We start from the raw sequence: 22,803 nt of genomic DNA, 5'->3' as shown, positions 1-22,803 counted from the left end.
CTGAATCAGGAGAAATTTGAGGCATACCATACCAAATTTATTTTATATATGTTTTCCTTTTTAAGGATGCACAAGGAAAAACATGTCTAAGTTTAAAAGAACATCTAATGAACATTAAAGAAATGCCGAGTCATAAGAAGTGTGTATGGGCTTCAGGGACAGTGTTTTCCTTTCTCAGTGGTGGAAGATCATCTTACAATCGATGACATCTTAGATTTAATGAAATGGAAGTATTTATTGTTCTTGACTTAAACCTCTCTAATTACACCACCAAATACAAGTTTTCTAAGAGAGAACTTCACAAATTTTTTATTTTTCTTTGAAAATTGGAAAAAAAAAACAAAAACAAAACCCCAGCAGGTACAGGCTCTAAGTTCAATTTAATTTTCACTTCCACAATTATGTCCGCAGCAAAAATCATCTTGGGGATTTTTTAAAGGTTAATTTTCTGAATTTAATATTCCAGACTAGTGACTTTCCAAAGAACCCACAAAGTCACAGGACTCTTACATATTACAAATGTTTTAGGTGGCTCTGACTCCGGAGCTGAGGAGTGAGGGAGGGTAGGCTTAACAAAGTGAATGCCTCTGAGCGGAGCGAAAGAGCTGGTGAGCATTAAAGAAACAAAGTGAATGAGGAGGTACTTGTTAAGCATTTATAAAGCAAAGATGTGATGGTGTTGGCTTTATTGCTACTGTTAAATTAACAGAATCAAAGCATCCATAGATTTTAAAAACAAATTTATTCATAAAATATATGAAAGGATTTGACAAAAAATAAGGCTAGAAAACCCCCATAATCATATACATTTCAACATCTACTTAGCAGTCAATAACCAAAAGTCTAATTTGACTCCTGTTTTTTAAGTAAAAAGAGATCATTGTAAATATTCACTTGGTAAATAATATTTTGTTTTATGAGTTATACAGCTGAAAACAGTTACCCAAATCTAGTCTGACCCTGCCATTTTGGAATTTTTATAAAGTAATATTCTTTACAGAAACTTAACTGACACTGAAATCTCTCAAAGCATATTTATGAAGGTTAATTCACAATACTTTTAGAACTATTTTAAACCAGGTGTTATGGTAAAATATGTAACTCTGGGGATGAAGAACAAATTCAAAATACGTTTAAACATAGACAAGTATCAACTTCTTCTTAGAAATGGAGGGGAGATGAGCAGAGCTGGAGATAGTGGTGTCCCACGTGCTGCACCAAACCAGTTCCGAGTCCGGTCGCCGGAACACACCGTTCGGCGTTTCATACCCAGAGAGAGGCTGGTCTGGACGTCTGCGTCCAGGGTCTGTTTTCATCAGTCAAATCCAGCTTTGTTCAGTGAGGGTCAGAGGATCCCAGGGAACATTCTAAATACTAGAAGTGTTCCTCTTAAAGGTTTCAAGTCCTAAGTCTTCAGATCAAATTTTATGGAGTTTTGTAACAATCAGCACTCTTACCATCTGATCAAATGAACTACAGATGCAGAGACCCCTTTTATCTGGACTCCAGTCCAAACTGGAAATGGGCTGGGTAGACAAGGTGACATTCTGCAGAAGGCTGACCGAGCCCGCAACTCCCATCTCTACTCCCTCAGAATCTTTCTTTGAACGCTGAACAGGGTATTCGCTGCAAACAAGACCAGAGTGGTAAGGAGAGAGATCTTAGCATTCGCCATATTGTGTTTTATACATATAGTCCAGTAACTCTATTTTTACTTCTCTGTTGATTATTGCAACTGATAAATACTTAAAGAATCTTTCTAATGTTGTGTTTTATACAAATAAAGAGACAACAATAAAGAGTGAGTATGTGTGTGTGTGTTTCAAATACACACACAAAAAATCAGCATGTTGGGGTCCATTCACTCAAAAAACAGTTTCTGAATTAACTAGATGAGATGCTCTAGGAACTCTCGGGTGCTCAATAATATTTATAATTTAATTGCATTACTACCAAGGGAGACTGGCAAATGGAAATAAAGTGAACTATCATTTTACTTAAACCAAATCTCTTCTGCTGGTAGAATACTCTGACAGCGAATCTCCAAACCAATTTGAAGATTAGACTAGATATCTGTTCTGGTAGGGATTATTCATATTGAGATAAGCTTCAATTTCTAATTACATACAAGACCCTACTTTATCCAATCATCAAAAATTCTAGCTGCAAACATGTTTGCACATCACATGGACTGCAACTCTCTATGTGGATTACAAAGAAAACTGGAAGCAGTTCTTCAAGGAAGCAGCCTAAGGCGTTTGGTCACCAGGCAGCACCATGACGTGCTGCTGCCTGGCTTAACTAAGGACATAGGCAGAGCCTAATGGGGAGTGCAGACTGGGCTGGAAGAATCAGGGAAGGATGGGCAAGACACCGGGAAAAGAGAAGTTACCGAATGGTCTGTCTACCAGGCATTCTCCAGAATTCTTAAAACTTTTCCTCTGCTTTTTCTTCTTAGAAACTATATATTCTTGATCTAACACATTCATTCTCAGTTTTTTGTCAGCTAGATCCCTAAATACCCTAACACTTGTCAAATGTAGCCCTGTTTTTCAGCCTCCCTGATAGCTTAGGAGCTAATAAACAGACATGTATTTTGCAAATGTGAAAGTCTCAGCCATACTGAAGATGGTATTTTTCTTCTTACATCATTAATCAAACTTTATTTTTGAAATATCTTTCATTTGCGGGCTTGTGTTGTTAGGTTTTTTTCCTTGAGTGATGGAGAAAGAAATACCATTCACTCTCAACTTTTATCGGGCCTTTTAAATGAGCAGCTGACCTCGTACGTGCCACCTTAGGGCACTTGGGGTTCAGGGTACAGCTACGGCTATTACTCAGCCAGCCCACAGCACACAGCAAGCAAACTCAATGACCAGGCTTCTCCTGGACACCCATCAGGGCCCTCAGCGCTCTTCTGGTTCCTTTGTAACGACGGTATCGGAACGTGGGCAAGTGCATTATCAGGATCTAAAATTAAGAATTCCAACCCTTTTCCTATTCTCTAGAGGTAGTGTTCTAACGACCAGGTGGTAATATATCACAAAAGCCTTTGGTCACATTTTTCATATCAAAAACAGAACAAAAAAACAACAACATCAGTAAAAACCTAGAAAAACCATGGTTTTAAATCTATGAAAAGAACTATTCCTAAGCTGCATGGAAGACACAACTACAATGACAAACACATTTAGTGTGTCAAAAGATGGTTAATATTTACTAAGTGTAAAATAAGTACATTAATTTTTTAAAAAGCTGACAAAAATAACACTTATGTAATACCATTTAATTTAAAATCATATCAAAACGAACTAAGTCAAAGGAGGAAGAAAGACAACAAAGTTCAATCCAATCCTACTTTCCGCCCACCAGTAACTTAAAAAGGAGCAATGTGCACAGGCAGAGACTTACTACTTCCAGAGGTGAAGGCTGCCGGCGCCTCCAGCTGTCAGAAAGAGCTCTCTGTTCTGTGGCAGGTGTCGGACCTGCCACACAGTTGATTTATGAGCCTAGAGAGGACGAGAGCACATAGCTAGTTTTTACGTTTATATGATAAACAAAGACTCCCAGAAGAGAAACTCTGTAAAAAAATTTTTTTTACTACTATAATTTCAACTGTTATAAAAGTAATTAAAGTATTTCTGGCACATTTCTTTGTAGGGGCTACAGAGATTTATAGGAGTCCATCACAAATTAAGGAAAGCATCCTTTTTCTTTACTGCTTTATGAAACAAAGTTCTACTGGATTAAAAAAATGTTATCAGATTAAAAGTCCATATAAGTTTATAGTACCATATAAATTATGCAAATAGATTTTATACATTTAAGTATCTCTAGCTCACTCTGAGGAAGAAGAAAAACTCAAAATGCAAAAACATATACTTCATCCTAAGGGGAAAAAAGGATACTGAATTAAAAAAAAAAACAAAACAAAGACTTAATTTTTTATAGGAGTTTCAGGTTTCTAGCAAACTGAGTGGGAACTACAAAAAGTTCCCATATATGGAATGAATTTTAACTTAAAGCTCCCAGAGCTTTATCTTTCATTTATATCATCTGACTTATCTAGTCTTCAAAATAAGAACCACAAGGACTTATAAATGGTGTTTAAGGTCATAATAAGCCAGGGTCTGTATCAGTCACATTAAACTAAAAGACAAAAATGGCAATTGGAAGGTTAACAGCTTGTTAGCACCTCGACAACAGCTAGTAAATCAGTGTTGATGGTGTAATATTCACTGCAAGGAATTTGAGAGAGAGAGATGGAGGGAGGCAGGGAGAGGGAGAGAGAGGGGGGAAGGAGGGAGGAAAGATGGAGGGAGGAAAGATCCTGTGCTTTGCAGAAACAATGAGACCAACTAGGTCTAAGTCATTCTTGGACACTTCACATTTCAGTGAGTGATTAATCTTGGCATTTGACTTAATAGTCTTGTAAAAGGATTACCATTCGCAGATTAAAATCCCATATCTCAAAATACACCCTTTAAGTGTGTAAGAGTCCGCAAGTGACTGGGTTCAAGCTGTTAAAACCCATTTCAATTTTGTTTCGTAGTTTAAACTTCTCTTTACTTCTGAAAGCTGATTAAAAAAAAACACAAAAAGCAAGAGGGGACATGACCTTTTAAAATATACTGGACGAGGGGCACCTGGGTGGCTCAGTCAGTTAAGTGTCTGCCTTCGGCTTGGGTCATGATCCCAGGGTTCTGGGATCGAGCCCCACGTCAGGCTCTCTGCTCAGAGGGGAGCCTGCTTCTCCCTCTCCCTCTGCCTGCCGCTCTGCCTACTTGTGCTCTCTCTCGCTCTCTCTCTGTCAAATAAATAAATAAAATCTTAAAAAATATATATACTGGATGAGAAATGTGTTATAATTGTATAAGGGAAAATTTAATAAAGTGCTTTATGTTGTTGATACTTAACTATATTCTGAAATAACGAAGGCAAACAATATTGCAATTTATAGCTACCTTGTTAAGAATTTAGTTCATCAGGCAGTGACAGCAATTTATATTCAGTAATAATAATAATAAACAGTAATAACAAAATAAGATGAAACAGGAAGATTTGAGAAGTACTACTGAATCCACAATGGAGGGACAGAGAGCAAGACAGTAAATTTTTATTTCCTGAGCAACTTATATATTTTAATCATATGGAAACTACAAATCTGTAACTGATCTTTACTTTCACATTGAAAGAAGCTCAGGGTCACATTCCCAACCCATCTCTGGGCAACGACAGGGTGTTTCAGCTTGAATCTTATGCAGTCCCCTTACTCCAGGCTTCATCATCTTGTTTTTTTCTTTCTTTAACCAGTATTTTCCCTGTGCTCTGCTTTCTTCATCGATTTTTGATGTTGTAATACCATATGTTTCCTTCTAAGCTACCTCAAATACTTTCGGAACAAGGCAAAGTATGTATAAATGTGTAAATGACTGACTGTATAAATAACTTTTTTGAACCTATTATGTGCCCATGATTGACGCTTTAAATAATTTCACTTAATATAGCAAACCAGAATATAAAATAAAATGTAATAAAATCACATCAGGTATATATGTTGATATGTTTTGAAAAGTATGTAATTAGATATTAACACAAATATTATATATTTATCAGAAAACACTAAGCTAGGTTTTATTGATCCAATTCTTAGCATCAGCTAGTTGTCTTGTGATTTTTCCTAAACTACCAAATAAGATTCTTAGCCAACTGAGGCCTTCATTATAATCAAGAAATCTAAAACTGATAAACTTTGGGAAAGTACTCTCTGCACAGAAAAACTTGTCAAGTTCCCACAAAAATATATTAAAAATAGCTCCCTTCATATAAAGACCTGGAAGGAACCTTGGTGACTAATTCTATTTATTAGTCTAAAACAAGCTATGAACATTCCTCTTCATAAAAGACATTTCCCTCATATTTACCTTTTCTGAAACAGAAGCAAAACCTTTCGTTGGGTGCTGTGTTCTCATATCGAAAACATGAAACTTTCCTTCCAGTGATGTAGCTACCAACTTATTCATACTTATGTCTTTTCTGTCAAACTCCAAGCTACAGACCTGAAATAGAAACTATGTATTACTGATGGCCTAATGATTAAGTAAAACAACTTTAAAATTATCAGCTCATGTGAAAGCATTTAAATAATCATTTTATATTTTGAGAGTCAATACATCAAATACTTTTAACTGAAAAAATTTCTTCTTGGTTCATAGGATCAACAAAACCATCTTGAGTTCCCCTGTCTGGCAGATTAATTTGGAAAGCCATATAATTTTTTACTGTTATTACATAATTATTTTATATAGTACAATCAAAGCTGATTTTAGAAAACAGGAAGGAACCACATTCTTCACTAAATGTATACAACTCAGGACCCAAAAATCTAAAAGTACTTGGAGGGTATCACTATTTCAGGCTTTCTAATATTAGCAGGAATAAAGGCCTCTTACTAGCTCATTTTAATATCACACTGCATAGCCCACAGGGGTCCACAGACAGGCCACGGGGGCTGGTAGCTCACCAGGGATTGTCATACCACATCTGAGTGTATGTTCACTTTCTGAAGAGAGAATCCATGATTTTCATTAAGTTCTCAAAGGGCTCCACAGCCCCAAAAGTTAAAAACCATTGGGAGAGGGGCTGTACAAGAGGCGTTATTAGAGGCACTCTCCTTTCGAAGTAGGGCAGAGGTGGACAACAACATGCTCAAACTATAAAGAACCCAAATGTACATTACCCCATTTTTTATGTTTGTCTCCCACCGTAGTGACATATTTCTGAGATCAAACAGTTTGATATCTCCATTGTCATAGCCAGCACAAACAACACGTTCCTCTTGATTATAAGCATTGCCTGGAAATCAAGATACATTGCAGATCTTTAAAAATGCTCATTTAAAGTCTGCTAAAATAATGTTACAAAACTACACATATAACTTGTACCAAATAAGACCCCCCCCCAAAAAAAAAATCACACTAGGCAGAATCCTGTTTTGCCAATCCTGACAGGACATCAAGACTGTTAAACTGGTTATCTAATATTGTTTTTTTTTTTTTAAGATTTTATTTATTTATTTGACAGAGAGACAGCCAGTGAGAGAGGGAACACAAGCAGGGGGAGTGGGAGAGGAAGAAGCAGGCTCACAGCAGAGGAGCCTGATGTGGGGCTCGATCCCATAACGCCGGGATCACGCCCTGAGCCGAAGGCAGACGCTCAACCGCTGTGCCACCCAGGCGCCCCTCTAATATTGTTTTTTAAAAAAAAGCTCATTTGCTGAGATTCTCTTCTGAAGGGGTAAGTGAAAGTGTTCAAGGGCGTCTCAGTTCAAAGCAAATGTTCTTTCTCTACCATATCTGCAAACTAACAAGTCAATTACAGCTCAAACATAGCAGGGTTTTGTAAAATAAGTACAGCTGTGCTTCTATTGCTTTCTTTGTCAGTAACTACATTTGAATGCGAATAGAAACTACCTTAAAACTCATTTATTTTGGGGCGCCTGGGTGGCACAGCGGTTAGGCGTCTGCCTTCGGCTCAGGGCGTGATCCCGGTGTTGTGGGATCGAGCCCCACATCGGGCTCCTCTGCTGTAACCCTGCTTCTTCCTCTCCCACTCCCCCTGCTTGTGTTTCCTCTCTCGCTGGCTGTCTTTCTCTGACAAATAAATAGATAAAATCTTAAAAAAAAAAAAAAAACTAAACTAAAAAGAAAACTATGTTATGCATAGAGATTTAAAAAAAGAAAACTCATTTATTTTGCAAAATGTTGTCTGGCGTTATCTCACCTTTGCAAGGAAATCTGAAATAAGTTGTAACACACTGATATATTTTTCGTTGTATGAATGATCACACCCACAGTAAGTTTATAATCTACAGTTCACCTCATCCTGCTTGGATCCGGGGATGTTTTCTGGAGTACCTCTGACACTCATCTCTCCCCACTACACACTACCAATCTGATCTTCTTAAAACTGGTCACATCTCATCCCCACAAAAACCTTCAAGGTTTGACACTGCCTCCACACTGTCTAAACACTTCTGACTTCTTTAAGGCTACTCCTTATGCTTGACATTTCCTCCTAGTTTCAGTGGTTCAAATCCCATATATACTTGGTCTGAGGTCAAAATGTTCTTCCTCCACAGCCATCTCTCCCTCAAGATTCCTTCCATATTTATCCACACCTCTTGTGACCTTTTATCACTCCTATCCTGTACTATAATTAGTGTATATATCATGCCCTTTTTACTAAAATAGAAGGTTCTTGAAGCGAGACTAGGAATCCCTCTCACCTTTGCATGTCCACAGTATTCTGGACATACCTGACATTCACAGAAGAGTCAAATGAATGGATTGTTTTTCAAACTTAATGTCCCAAATTTAAAACTGCACTTATGTCCTCTAGATCAAAGATGGAAGGCATTAATGGACCCACAGGTAATTACTTTTAAATTATTATATCAAATTTTAGATGATGATTCTAAATACAAGTCCTGAAATTTCTCCCCAAGGTGTACATGTGCTAAATTTATATATTATTGGTCATAAAATACAAACACAGTAATTCCCATACAAGAACTTGTTTTTTTTTAAATTGGAAACCTAAAACTTTGCTCTGATTAAATAATAGTGCAATTTTTAAAATCTATGAAAGTTAAACAGTTCATGTATACTGTTAAATCACACTTTTAATGTCTGTTATCTACACAGGATTATACTAAGAAAAAGAAGAAAGAACATATAGGTTTCAAACTAAGTATGACCCATATCCTTTAGTAGCAAAAATTATTTTAATTATGGTTCTCAGTAAGAGATACTAGGGCATACATCAATTAGTCCTCAAAGTCAATATTCATTTTAAGTATAGTAACAGAAGAACAGTTATCAAATTATAACAATTCTATAATGGCATAACTATGTTCTAGAAAATAAACATCCTCTGTGTAGGGTATAATGTAAGATTTGTTAGGTCACCTTTGAGCATTTGAGACTCTGCTTTGCTCCATTAATGGCATTTGGTTCTAAACTAGGTCAACATTATCTAGTTAAACAGAAGTATATAATAGTACCAAATATTTTTGAGCACTTAATAATTTAAGCACAATTCTAAGTACTTAACATGCATTAATTCATTGAATCCTCATAACACTATTAGGTAAATTCTATTATTAGTTCCACTTTATAAATGAAGAAACTAAGGAACAGAGAAGCTTGGTAAATTGCCCACTTCATCCAGCCAAGAAGTAACAATGTGAGGATTCAAAACCTAGGCCCCAGAGGCTGACATTGACCACCATCTCTATTTGCCTCAATAAACTATCAGAATAATCCACAAAACAGACTGTAATGAGACTATTGGGAATTTCTTGAAGCACTGTGCTTTTTTACCATCTGATACCTCAAATGCAAGGTTCTTCAATAATTTACCAAATGCCACAGTCCAACAGTCTCTCTTGTTTTCTCCTTGTACAGGTTCCATATTAGCAACGGGATCATCTTTTTGTCTTGGGTCCCACACCTTCACAGTTCCTGTTGTGCATACAAGTGAGTTAGCAAAATTCAATAGTGATTGATGACGTTTTTTTCCTGCATTCTCTTCCCATGATTTCCCGTGTTTATGGCCATATTATAGATAATATAACACTTGAAAAATATTCACATATTTCTGACTTCTACTTGAGCAAGGTGTATTTAATATCAGAGATATAACCCATATGTTACTGTTGGACCTGATTTCCAAGGTAATAGATACACAGAAAAGCCAACAACTGTTCCGAAGTTATCAACAAGGTATGAGTGACAAGGGACATACAAATGTTATTCATTGAGATCATGTCTTTCTTTGAGCCTAAACCTAATGTACTACTTATTTAGAATAATATTAGTGTCATTTTAATTTTTTTCCATACTACCCATATAATCATTGGCATTTTTCTTATACAGATGTACAAACTCTAATTTTTACATTTATGATTTCTTATATGGGGTTTCAGAATACTATCTCACATACAATTAAGTTTAATTTCCCTGTGGCAATAGAGATGAGGGAAATATTAAATAAAATTAACACATATTTCTTCTCAATGCTTTTCCTTTTAATGCGAATTGCAGGACTACTAACTAATGAGAAATACACTGCCTATGAGAAATACAAATGCATTTAATAAAATGGCTAAAAGGCAAGTACTTAAGAGAGAACACGAAAAGGGCAAAAAATCCTTAAAAGAGATAATAAACTCAGGAAAAGGGGAGATATCCCACTAGATTTATCTCCAAAGATAAAATAAAGTTGGTCATTAAAAAGGCTACTTTAAGGAGAAAAAAAATTCCCAAAAATGTGACAAGAGGTTATTATATTACTCTAGAGGGTTCATACATATTGATAAGATTCATATAAAATTTGCAATAGTTAAATGAGCAAAGAACATAAACAGACGATTCACAAAGCGTTTAAAACTGATAAATACAGAAAGAAGTTAACACAAATTGGAATGGACTACTATTTTTATCTATAAAATTAGGGGAAAAAAGGAAAATCAATGCTGGTAGGGTAGATTGGAAAGCCACCTCATCTGTTGTAGCTCCGAATGTTCATGGGTACTTTGGAAAGTCTGATAATAAATTTTAAAAATCATAAAATATGCTTATTCTAAAAAAGTTATATACATGACGATACTCATTCCTTCATTATTTTAAAGTCACTCTCCCAAAAACAATAACAAAAACTTAAAGCAAACTGAACGCTTATTACCAAAGACATGGTTAAGGACACCTGTGATACCTCCATAGGACAGACTATTATATAGTCATTAGAATGATAATGATGGAGGGGGCGCCTGGGTGGCACAGCGGTTGAGCGTCTGCCTTCGGCTCAGGGCGTGATCCCAGCATTACGGGATCGAGCCCCACATCAGGCTCTTCTGCTATGAGCCTGCTTCTTTCTCTCCCACTCCCCCTGCTTGTGTTCCCTCTCTCGCTGGCTGTCTCTATCTCTGTCGAATAAATAAATAAAATCTTTAAAAAAAAAAAAAAAAAAGAATGATAATGATGGAAACAGCAACATTTGCATATGACAAAACTCAAAATAAAAAAAGACAAAAATCATATCCACCCTGACAACTATACAAAATTATATATAAGACTGGAAAGGAAAACAAATCTAAGGGTTACGCTACTATAGTAGATTAAATGCTATTTTTCCTTCCATATTTCATATTGTATGATTTTTTTTAAGATTTTATTTATTTATTGGACAGAGAGAGACACAGCGAGAGAAGGAACACAAGCAGGGGGAGTGGGAGAGTAAGAAGCAGGCTTCCCGCTGAGCTGGGAGCCTGATGTGGGGCTCGATCCCAGGACCCTGGGATCATGACTGAGCCACCCAGGCACCTCACTTTTATGATTTAAAAGGAATAATTGATTCTAAAACACAGACACTCAAATAACTATTAGAAAAATATGTCTCACTTTTCTTTTAAAACAATTTCCTCATGGTCTTGAGCAGCCATTAAAAATTAGCCAAACCCACTACGGTACCAAATTTTTTATGTACCCATCATGAAACTACACGTTCTAACTCCTATTACAGTCATTCAGAACATCTTTGAACACCAATAGACCTGTTCCTTGAGTCACCACAGGGTAGAAAAGTAGAGGTAGTGCCCTTGGATCTTTCTACAATGCTCAGTGGAAGGATCACAAAACTTCAATGTTCAACCAGCTGTCAACATGACAATTTTCACAAGTACTATTTCTGTTTTTTTAAAAAAGAAAGAGGGGGCGCCTGGGTGGCTCAGTCAGTTAAGCGTCCGACTCTTGATTTCGGCTCAGGTCATATCTCAGAGTCATGAGATCGAGCCCTGTGTTGGGCTCTGCACTGGGCATGGAGTTTGCTTAAGATTCTCCCCCTCTTCCCCTCTGCCCCTACCCCCCAAAAATGTGAAAAGCTGCCACCCACCTTGTATTGTCAGCTGCCTCAAAAACCTGTAAAGAAATTGTAAGTCTTTCAAAGTTCATAGGAAACTATGGTTGTTAGTAGTTGAACTAGCTCAAACTAAAATAGGAAGTCCTATGCTCCTATCTCAAAACACCCAAAAGTCTGAGGCAATTGGGGGATATGCAATTAAACTTGCCTTTTAAAAAAGTACAGTTAGGTTTAGTACTCATGGCTACTGAAGAGGATTTCCACAAGAGAAGACATATTGTTGCACAAAGATTCATTTAAAGAAAAAAATTTTTTGAAATACATAGAATACTTTAACTTACCATCTCGGCTGCCAGTCACAATTTCTGGTGCGCCTTCCCCGATTCCCAGTCCACCTACACCATCTATGGTATTTATAATTTCTTTATGGCCCTTTACAGAATATACTGGGATCTCTGGAGCTTCCAAATTCCTAGACAACAGAACACAGCTTCTTACTTACTCCACATGTCCCAAACATTTAGTCCACTACTGAAATTTAAGAACGCATACCTTATTTAGATTTTTGTTCAAAAATAAGGGTTTTGCTATGAAGGTAATATATACATTGACTTCCAGTATTTTCTCTCCACTTTAGCTTCTTTCAAGCCCTCAATGAGAACAGTCATCATTCAACTTGGAACTCTACATCCTGAGCCCACTTAGTGAATCTCGGAGATAATCCATATAGGACCTCTGCCATGACTTACCAGGTGAGTGTGCTAATAAATGCAGATTTCTGGGCTCCTCCCCAGATATAATGGATGAGGAGCCCCAAATCTGCTGACGCTTTGGTTCACTGAAGTCTAATAATCACTATTTTAAACAGAGTAAATTCAAAGTAATTCAGAAGGTTTTTCCAAAATAGGCCTTGGTAGTCTAATCTTGAGATCTTTTGGAAGGATAAAATATGAGTAGTGTTTACTATGCATATGTTTCTTCCTTTATAATGTATTATTTTCTCACTAAATTCCATACTATTTTCATCTCATTACATATTTTTCAGTGTATCATCATGCTGGTCACAATTAACGTAAGTTTGTCTAAATCTAGGTTAGTTAAGAGAAAGGAATGCAGGAAAGGACCCACTACTATGAGTATCTGAGTCTCCCCTGGTAGAGTAACTCAAGTAGGTTATGTTAGTATACCCCTTCTCCTGCCTCCCTTTTTTCTACTGGAGCTTCTAAATCACATTTAACAGGTCAGTTTTTGATAACCTACACTTTAAAAAAAAATTAATATAGCTATTCATGAAATGTAATCCCAACTTGTCACTAGGCTGAGATTTATTAGTAAAATCTCCCTAATCAAAATTTCGGATAGCTCAATCTAGTTAAAAGACAATGTTTGTGAAAGAATCACGATTAAACAGGGCTGAAATTCTACTTAAAAGAACTGTTTTACTGTTTTTACAGACTTTAAAATACTGCTTTTTATAATATGAAATTGTAAGACTTAACAATGACAGTAATACCTGTAACTATACGAGGAAACTCTATTAGGAAGACAGTCAACAGTGTCATTTTTTGCATATTCTTATACTGACATATGTTATTTTTAAAAATAACAATCAGATTGGTCTCTCCTGATTTCTTTGAAAGTATATGACACAGTTATGTAAAAACTGATGCATTCTAATAAATGCAAACTTAAGTATTAAGCAGTTAAAGCAAAGGGAATTTAAAATAGCTTCATTCTGTTTTATATTTTGATTCCAAGATAAATATGTCAGAGTAATTCAATTGCAAAGCAGCAGATACTAAGTGAGAATCAAGAAAGGTCACCTTAGAAAACATGAGGCAAAGAAGACAGTTTCTTTCTAGAACATTACTATATACTTTAAATAATTAAAATAAGAGATATTCTTGAAAAGTAATTAAGGAGGAATATCAATTCCTGCAACTTAACTTAAATACAAAGAAATAACTCTAGGTAGAACATGAAAATTGCAAACACTTGGCATAATTATGGTTTTGTTCATTCATAACAGGTTTATATTGATTTGCTCAACAGATGTGTTCCTAAAAAGTTGTGCTTAATGTTAGCTAAAGTATTAAAAAAATTTTTTTAATGAATTGAGAGTTCTACATTAAAAAATTAAAACAAAAACTCAGTATATCATTCTGTAATGCCAATTCCAATTGTCTCGTTGATATGTTAGCAATATTGAACTTTTCTGTGTTACACACGTGGGGAGGAGCCCTTTATGTACACATATAAAGTATTAAATTCTAACACCAAACAGCAGATGTGGAAATAAATACTGGTAACATTATTCAAAATATCTAAAGAAAAACAGTATTTTTAAAGGGATTTTGAATATGAAACCTAGAAATGTGTATTAAAAGACAATTCTTGCATTTTTATAAATAGTTAAAATCGAACAAGAAACATTTTAAAATTAGAATTCTCCCTTTCAGAGGAAGAGCAACAAGACTATCAAAGAAATGGCCTACCTCATGCCTTAATATTGATTAAATAATCTTACCATATATGAAGGTTTCCAGCAAAATCTCCAGTAGCTAAATATCTCTGCTGTAAAGATGTTGCACCAAATGTTCCACATTTAATGGGTTTGGCCTTTTCAATCTTGACAGAAGGGAGGGAGAGAGGATACATTATTTATGTAAGCAGCTATTTATAATTCATGATATTTATGGCTCTATTATGGGACTTAAATAAGACACATAATATAAAAAGCAATTAAAACATTTTCTGATCAAAATTATCATGCGTTTCCTCTAGTCACTTTCTTATAGTTTAAAAGTATGTAACTGTCAAAGAGAATGAGTTTTAATTTTGCTTTTCCTCTCATCTCACTAATGAGACATTCAAATTCTGACAAGTATACCATCTCCATTGGTTTGCAAATATGAAAATTTCAGCATTTAATGTGCTGTTCTTCTTTAAGATCCTCAGTAGAAATGAGAACATAATGAAGATATTATTCTTTCCAGATGGCTACAGGAACAAAAATGTTTATGTCTCTTGGAGTTTTCCCCGCAGAACCCTATAAACTGAAAATGTTTATGTCCCTATTCTCCCTGGGACCTTATCAATGCATAGAGTTTTGTCTACATATGAGTACCAAAGGCACTGCTATTGGTATGGATTAGCCAATATTTTGACATTCCTTTAAAAAGCAGCTGCTCCCAGTATTGCATATAATCACATTAGTAAAACAACTACACACCGATGTACTATTTAAGTGATGTGGCTTATGGAAATCATGTATAGACTATATCACCAAAAGGATCCTTAGAAATGATATCATATGATACCCTCCTGCCACAGGCAAAGAGCCTGAAGCATACAGCTTTTTACATTTGCCCAACTCAGGCATTCAGCATTTTTAATGAGTTCCTACTAAATGCAAATCAACAAACTAGGCAGAATAGGATACAAACATGAAGGAGACTGGCCACGCCCTCAAGGAGTTTACAATCAAAATATCAGTTGCTCTCTGACTCCTCCCACATATACCCATGCATTATGCTACTCTCATCAACTCCCACACCTCTGTGGGGCTTCCACTGATCTCCTTTAACTTCCTGATGCTTCCCATTTCTCTGCTGCCCCTGCCCACCTGACCCCACCTGCCTAGGCCACAGAAGTCCCTCCTGGAGTCTGCTGCTGCCTTCAACGGTGGGAACTCTGGGCAATGTGGAATCGGATGAGGCCGCTACCTGATGCCTGCCAACAGCATACTCTAGCCCTATATTCTCCCATTTACTGTAGGCCTCAACAGGGCAAAACTATTCCTCTTACTTAATCTCTTATAAACTGTAAGTTCTGTGTGTATAAAAGTAATATGTGTTCCCCATAAAAATTCAAACAAAACAAAAAACTGAACATCAAAAAGTGAGTTTCCCTTTGATGCTCCCCAGTAATCCCCATCCTTCTAGACCTTTTTCTACACATTTACAAGCATACATAAGGTTTGCTTTAATATAAGGAGGCCCATAATATATTTTCCTTTGACTTTTTTTTTTTTTTTTTGACATAACAATATTCTGGATATACTTTTTTCTCTCCACAGAGTTCTCCAGTTTCTAGGGGATTTCTTCTTGTAACCTTTCAGTTCCTGGGCCAATCTTCATCCCTCCTACTAGGTTTAGCCTGTTTCATATAATTTAAAAAATAATTTCCCCGACACTTCCAATGTTTGGCTGGGCACTTCCATATGGAGTACACATAGCAATTTTCAAAGAAAAAGAAAATAAAATTCACTTAACACAAACTATAACTAAACTTCTCTTTCATGAGTCAAAAGATATTATATGGTACAGGACTTTGGAGAATCCCAGCCTGTTGAGTCTTCTCACTGTTTGGGATCTGGAAAAATTAACAGTTACTATGTAGCCAGTTCTACAAGAAAGCATTCATAGCCTCCTTGGAACCGCCCGGTAATCAAAGGCAGCCATCTGTAAGAACATCGTTCCAAAAGACCACACTGATGAGAAGCACAAAATCACGGAATCATTTTTTTCTTTGCAATGCATATGTGGTCCGAGATAGTTCAGTTATTCAGAAAACTGATATTCGTTTTAGTTATTTTTTCAATTTTATAAGAGTCATCTTATAACGCAGAAACACCAAGAATCAAAATTTTGTCAATTTAACAAAGTAGTTTCCAACAACAGATCACTTATGCCAACGATGAAATAGACACCAACTCCTTCCTCCGCTTGCCTCACACTGGGCCTGGGTGTGCCAAGCAAGAGGTCACCAGTCATAGCTCCCACATCAGAGGTACAGGGTGAAGATGGGCCTCTCGGGTAAGCAGCAGGATGGACAGGAATATGGTTCCAGAGAGTCAGAGGATTAGGAGCTGTGGGGAGGGTGCATCACGTATTGATTTAACTCTCTAGGAAAATTCTTCTCAGAGACCTGGGAAGAGCAGTCTCCCCTTTTCTCCTCTTCTACCACCTAAAGCACTCCGCTTCCCACAATTCCACTATCCCCTGAGGTCTCTGATGGGGTATCTCTTCTTCCTAAGCCACAGAAAAGTTTTACCATAAAAGCTAACCTCTATTTTTCAGTCCCTATAGTACACACATAGTTCTTTGAAGATTTTACTGCTGGTAATAAAAAACTGGGAAGCAAAAACTTTCCTCCCTATGTGATTTCTTTATGTAACTTTCACCATTTAACCCTTTGGAGCAGAGAATCTCAAACCATGCTCCTGGAACACACTGATCTTCCGGTACTGAAATAAATTTACACACACACACACACACACACTTCCCTTGTATAAATTTACACACGCGTGCGCATGCACACACAAGCTTAAAACAGCTAATGGATATGTATGTCTCAAACTTAAGTTTTCTTGGATACTTTTTTAGCTTGCCTGTTAGAAAATATTAGCAAATGTACACCAGTAAGAAAACCTAAAAATGAAGATTTAAAAATTTATGTATGGTTACTTCATGTGATATAAAGACCACATATGATAATGTAGCCAGATTTTTCTACTGGAAAACTCCTTCTTTGTGCAGAATTGGAACTGACTATACCCATGTTTTATGGAGTTCCAAAAACAGCACCACAATGTCCAGCCATTCTGGCACCTGAACACATCTGAGAATCCCTGCCTTAAAAGGAAGAAACCAAACTGAGAACCACTCTATTACAATAGATCCTATACTAGATATTTTCACATTTGTCATTGCACAAATTCTGAAAGTCAGTCTTTGTTGACATATAATGGAATGAAATAAAATGCATCTACGTTTAGAGGCACAGACTCACAGGAGTGGCACCAAGGCCCGTGGTAGACAAAATGTACAAAGCTCTTTGAAATCTGGCCTTAATTCTCTGACCTTATTTCCTGCTTCTCTCCTCTCTACTACACTCCAGCCACATCTGTAGCTTTCTTTTTTGCTCTTCAGACACAACAAAGTCATTTCTACCTCAGGACATTTGCATTTACTATTACCACTGCCTGAACTGCTCTTCCCTCAGATCATGTCTTCCTTCTCCTAATTTTCAGATTCCAGTTTAAATGTCACTTCCTTTAAGAGGCTTTCCCTGCTCCTCCAATCTGAAGCGGAACCCCCAAATCACTATCACTCACCCTGTTTAACCTTCTTTATTGCATTTACCAATAAAATTATTTTATTTATTCAATTCTCTATCCCCATCCTTTCTAGAATGAGTACCACGAGAATGGGGCCTTGCCCCACCTTGTAGGGGCTCAACTTCGTTGAATCAAAGTATAAATGAATATCTATTAACCTCTCATTCCTACTGCTAGAGAGAAAGATACCATTGCTGGAGTCCACGTTCTCATTTCTCCCACGTTTTCACATGACACACCGTATAGTTTCTGGTGTCATTTATATGCAGTGATGGAAACAGCATCCATATATTGAACACATATATCAGATACTGTTCTAGATGTTCTTCCAGACTAAGCCGTCCCTTTTCTTTCTAAAACAACTGCAAGCGAAGTATTTGAAACACTGCTTTCCGGATGAGGAAACAGGTTCAGAGGACTGGGCTCAAGGTCCCTGGAGCCAGGGAGACTCCAAGCTCTTTATACTAAACGAGGCTGCCCCCAGACCTACATGTAAATCAATTAAATAAAGTTTATTATGTAACCCCCATTCTATAAAACTGACAGTCATTAGAAGTACCAAACAAATGTTCCAACCTTGAAATGGATTGGTGAGGGAAATGGTATAGTCACGAACTGAACCTACTTTCAGATTTGTGTCCTTTGGTTTTTACCTTCATTCACATCTTTACAAGATGTAAATATATGGTATTTATGCTTCCCTCATGTTCTTTTTTTCTCCTTATACCAAAGAAAAATAAAGAGATTTATAGGTTCTAGTAGTCTGTTGTGCAAGAGTCAAATCCAACTCAAAATATAAAAACATTAAAAAAACTCAAATGTACAAACACCTTATCATCTGCCTGACAGTGAGGACCGCAGTTTGCTGAGAAGGGCTGAGCTCTGCTGGCAAATGGGACTTACAGAAGCAGGGGCATTTTCTCTTTCTAAGATATTCATGGAAATCGTAACAGCTTTAAGAAGGGGCACTGGAGTGAAGCCAATTTTTTATAGTTAATAAAAAGGCTCCCTCCCTGCCTCTGTTAAATATTTTACCTTTAAAAAAAAAGATTTAAAAGAATCCAGTGGTTACTTAAATTTTTGTTAGGAAACAAACAAACAAAAAACCTGGCTAAAAAGATTTTACAAAATGTGTTCCACAAAGAAAATTGGCATGTATTACTAACTTTTGCTGTATGACAAATCATAGATGGTCATTTTTGACCTAGCTGTTGGTTCTGTTACAATAAATGAACGTGATTAAGGAAGCCCATGATAGATAATTCTCATGAGAGCTATTTTTTCTTCTGTCCGTGGGTGGGCCTAGTACAGCTTGTCAGTATTTCCTCCTCCACATCCTGGCACTACTTTGATTAACATTAAAAGGGTTAGTCAACCAAATGGTAAGAAGCAGTGAACTCAGTGGCACGGGGGCTAAAAAAGTGGAACTTTATTTGCTTATTATTAATTTTTACAGTATAAACATCCACAACTATGATTCCATTTTTCAGGGTCACCCCTAGTCCTTTGTGCCAATTAGAGAAAGGCTGCCCTTTATAGGATGAGGAAGTCTCACACTTGTAAAGTCTGATCAGAAAGAGAGATTTCAGCTTTGCCTTGAACCCTGCAACCCTGTGTGTGGTGGAGAAAAGTGCTCAACTGTACATGACGGCCCTCACTCCCTATCTGTCCTTAGTAACAAGAGAAAGCAGCCATCAACAAAGACCCGTTGGCTCCATTCACACATTTTTACCTTGGATGCATGGGCTTTGGAACACATGACCTGAGGTGGTTTCACAATGAAGAATCAAGTATTTCAATAATTCATCCGGCCCAATGCTAGTCAACATTGGTGCTTGCTAGAATCACCTAGTTCAAGTTTTAAAAATACTGATATCCAGGCTTCACTCTAGTGTAGATGCAAGACTCGCGCCACATCAGAATTCCTTAAGGTGGGACCAACGCATGAATATTTTAAAACACACACACACCAACAATAACAATGAAAACAACAACAGCAACAGAACATACTCAGCTGATCCTGATGCATAGTAAGGGTTGAGAATCACAGAGCCTGTATTAAACCTATAGCCTTTTCCACTGCACCATCACAGCCAAATGCAATCTAAGTTCTTAAAAGTGTTTTTGCATTAGTTTTTTCCTCTGTTTAGACAGGAGGCTCTTTAGAAGAAGGGATTCATCTTTCAAGTACCTTTGGTCCTTCTTTAACGGAGTATCTTGTAATAGTAGGCTGCCAATAGAGACAAAGGGAACTACTTCACTTTGTGGAACAAGTGTATTCCTGAAATGTACACAAATTATATTTTATGTTAAAAAAGTACCAAGTCTGTAAGTGCTCTCTGGTGAAATCTGATGGTATCTGGTATTTGTTCCTAGTACTTACCTGTAAGTTTCTGTCTGCTATTCCAATGTTTCCCATTTGTTCAAACCCTGACGCCAGTTGATTAATGATCAATAAACCAATATTTAAATTTCCCAATTTACATCCTTTTACAGATATACATTCACTCATTCTTTTAACAAATAATTTATTGAGTGGCTGAACCTTACAAACCACACTAATTAAAGACACTCTCCTTACTCTCCAGGAGCTTACAATCTAATTAGAGATAAATGGGACACAATTATATATTTCAGCAGCGGATAATAAATACCAAAGAAATGCAGTGTAGAGAAGTTTGTGCGGGGATCAGAAAGGGATTTCCTAAATCAAATAATCTGAACTGGACCGTAAAATAGCAACAGGTACCTGGAGGCTCACTGGTGAGCAACAGAAGGCAAGGTGGAAAAGAATCAGCCATGTTTAGAAACTCTGAGTACCTGGCTAGAAAAGACAAACTGAACAAGAAAACTGGCACTCAAAGAAATTTAAAGTGAGATGAGATCTCAGGCTTGCCTATCAAAATTGTATTCATCCTTTATCTACCAGTTTAATGCCTATCTCATCCACGCAGACTCTCTCCACAGTTTTTAATCTCGATTTCTCAGCCTTCCCTGTAGTCTATTACAACCCTAAATACTTACGACTGATCACCCAAAATCAAGGCATTTTAAAAACAACTGCAAGAATGTTAGTTAACATCATTACTCTCTAATTCTTTCACTAACGATCTTCACTAAACTTGTGAACTTGATCTTGCCACACCCAGCTAAAAGTCCTTCAGTGATGTACCATTTAAAAAGGAGTAGATCCTTTGGGCCTGGGTGCCCGGCTATTTTGGGCACGGGAATCCTTGGGGGCAGCGGGAAGCGGGACAATAAAGGTGTAAACACAGAAAGAAAAAAAAAAAAGGGAGTAGATCTTTAAATGACCTACAGATCTTGCAAAGTCTGCTCCCCTCCCTGAGCTTCCACTGACGCTGTTTCCTCTGGAAACCTCCTCCTCTACTCCTAGCTTAGCCTAGTCACCTCCACTCATCCCCAATCTGTTTTACTCTCACAGAACCATGTTCCTTTATGTTAAGAGAATTCATCTCGGTTTGTATTTATGCATTATCTGATTCTCTCTCCCACTAGAAAATAAACTCCATGAGACCGGAGACATTGTCATTCACATGCCTGGGATTACTAGGCAATCAACTGATAACTTGTTGAAAGAAAAAATGACTAAGGGGCGCCGGGGTGGCTCAGTCGGTTAGGCGGCTGCCTTTGGCTCAGGTTGCGATCCCAGGGTCCTCAGATCGAGTCCTGCATCCGGCTCTCTGCTCCACCGAGAGCCTGCTTCTCCCTCTGCCCCTACCTCTCTCTCTCGCATGAATAAAGAAAATATTAAAAAAAAAAAAAAGAATAAATGGTTAGCCTCCTCCAATTACAGTGCAGGTATCCCGATGCCTGCCTTGTCTCTGCTTGTACGAAAGACCATTTTACTATTGCTGGGTCTATTAAAGCGACTCTCCACAAACAACTTCAACTACCTAGAAGAACCTCGAATCTAGATACGAAGTTTTAATGTCACTTCCCAGAGACCTCGCGCTGGACTGCAAGGGTGGCTGCAGGAAGGGGCCAGGAGGGAACAGATAAACTGGCCAGCCGAGAATTCAGGACTCGAACCAAAGGGTTTACGTCGGAAGTATTCCTCAATCTGCGATCACCTTCGATGGTTCCGCGCAGCTAGAGCTGTGCTTTTGGCGGACGCTGGACGAAGGCTGGGGCAAAAAGAAATGCAAACTCTCCCCACCCCCGAATCCGCACTCGCCCCCTCACCACCAGCAGAGCCTGGAACTGGGCAGTCTCGCCCGGCACCCACCTCCCGAAGCAGCTTTAGGTCTCCGTGCTGGATCTCGTACAGTTGAATAACGCCGGTGCCCCGTGCGAAGTTGCCCATGGTCACAAACTTGGCGCTGCAGGGCACCCATTTACAGTCAAATATCGTGTAGTTGAGGCCCTTCTGGATATGGGCGATGATCTGAGGCTTCTCGAAGGCCGACATGGTGCACCCAATTTCCTCTCCACCAACCAGCACACCCACTGCCTGACAAAACACTAACCGGGAGACCAGACTCCAAACATTAGCGACAGTTTCCCCCTCCCACTTGCCGTAGTCGCCCCCTGCCCCTGGCGAGTTGGATTTAGTTGTCTCAGATAAAGCCCGATGCCCTACTGAATCACGCAAGATTTTTCTCCACTAACAGCACAAACTCGCTATCGTCTTTACCTACTGCTTTACGTACATACACATATTGTTGATGGCAATTGCTTCGGCTGTGAGTGGCGGAGCCAGAGGGGCACCATAGGAATCAGGCGTATTTTCGGATGTCCTCCCC

General features: G+C 37.7%; 1 protein-coding gene and 1 long non-coding RNA gene across 10 annotated transcripts in view; one reads left to right on the top strand and one right to left on the bottom strand.

Moving 5' to 3' along the window:
- Positions 1–16,200, top strand: part of LOC103671338 — a 55,334-nt gene extending 39,134 nt beyond the window's left edge. For 7 of the 9 annotated variants that reach the window (XR_570846.2, XR_005832939.1, XR_005832942.1 and 4 more), the window contains 3 exons: positions 9,468–9,539; positions 12,557–12,671; positions 15,563–16,200. This is a non-coding gene — a long non-coding RNA (uncharacterized LOC103671338). Of the gene's footprint in view, positions 1–8,400; positions 8,433–9,467; positions 9,540–12,556; positions 12,672–15,562 lie in introns of all 9 variants that reach the window. The other 2 variants (XR_005832945.1, XR_005832941.1) reach the window with 1 other exon arrangement.
- On the bottom strand, positions 724–22,785 carry DNAAF10 (dynein axonemal assembly factor 10). The gene is made up of 8 exons (XM_008699937.2): positions 22,287–22,785; positions 14,447–14,547; positions 12,261–12,391; positions 9,423–9,524; positions 6,740–6,855; positions 5,925–6,059; positions 3,412–3,509; positions 724–1,626 (listed from the first exon to the last, which is right to left on the bottom strand). The coding sequence occupies exons 1-8, from the start codon at positions 22,467–22,469 to the stop codon at positions 1,419–1,421; spliced, it is 1,074 nt and encodes a 357-aa protein (XP_008698159.2). The 5' UTR covers positions 22,470–22,785; the 3' UTR covers positions 724–1,418.
- Between the last annotated feature and the right edge of the window lie 18 nt (positions 22,786–22,803).

This window comes from Ursus maritimus, unplaced genomic scaffold (assembly GCF_017311325.1).
Source record: "Ursus maritimus isolate PB19 unplaced genomic scaffold, ASM1731132v1 scaffold_6, whole genome shotgun sequence".
Lineage (NCBI taxonomy): Eukaryota > Metazoa > Chordata > Mammalia > Carnivora > Ursidae > Ursus > Ursus maritimus.
Note: the sequence above shows the minus strand (reverse complement) of the source record. Positions and strands in the feature narration are given on the sequence as shown.

What these genes read in the sequence shown, in the direction of transcription:
- DNAAF10 (XM_008699937.2), bottom strand. Translation starts at nt 22,469, where the DNA reads ATGTCGGCCTTCGAGAAGCCTCAGATCATCGCCCATATCCAGAAGGGC. An exon ending in TGTGACTGGCAGCCGAGATG is followed by an intron (nt 9,525 to 12,260) that starts GTAAGTTAAAGT and finishes TATGCACAACAG; the next exon opens with GAACTGTGAAGGTGTGGGAC. An exon ending in CTGTTGGACTGTGGCATTTG is followed by an intron (nt 6,856 to 9,422) that starts GTAAATTATTGA and finishes CTTGATTTCCAG; the next exon opens with GCAATGCTTATAATCAAGAG.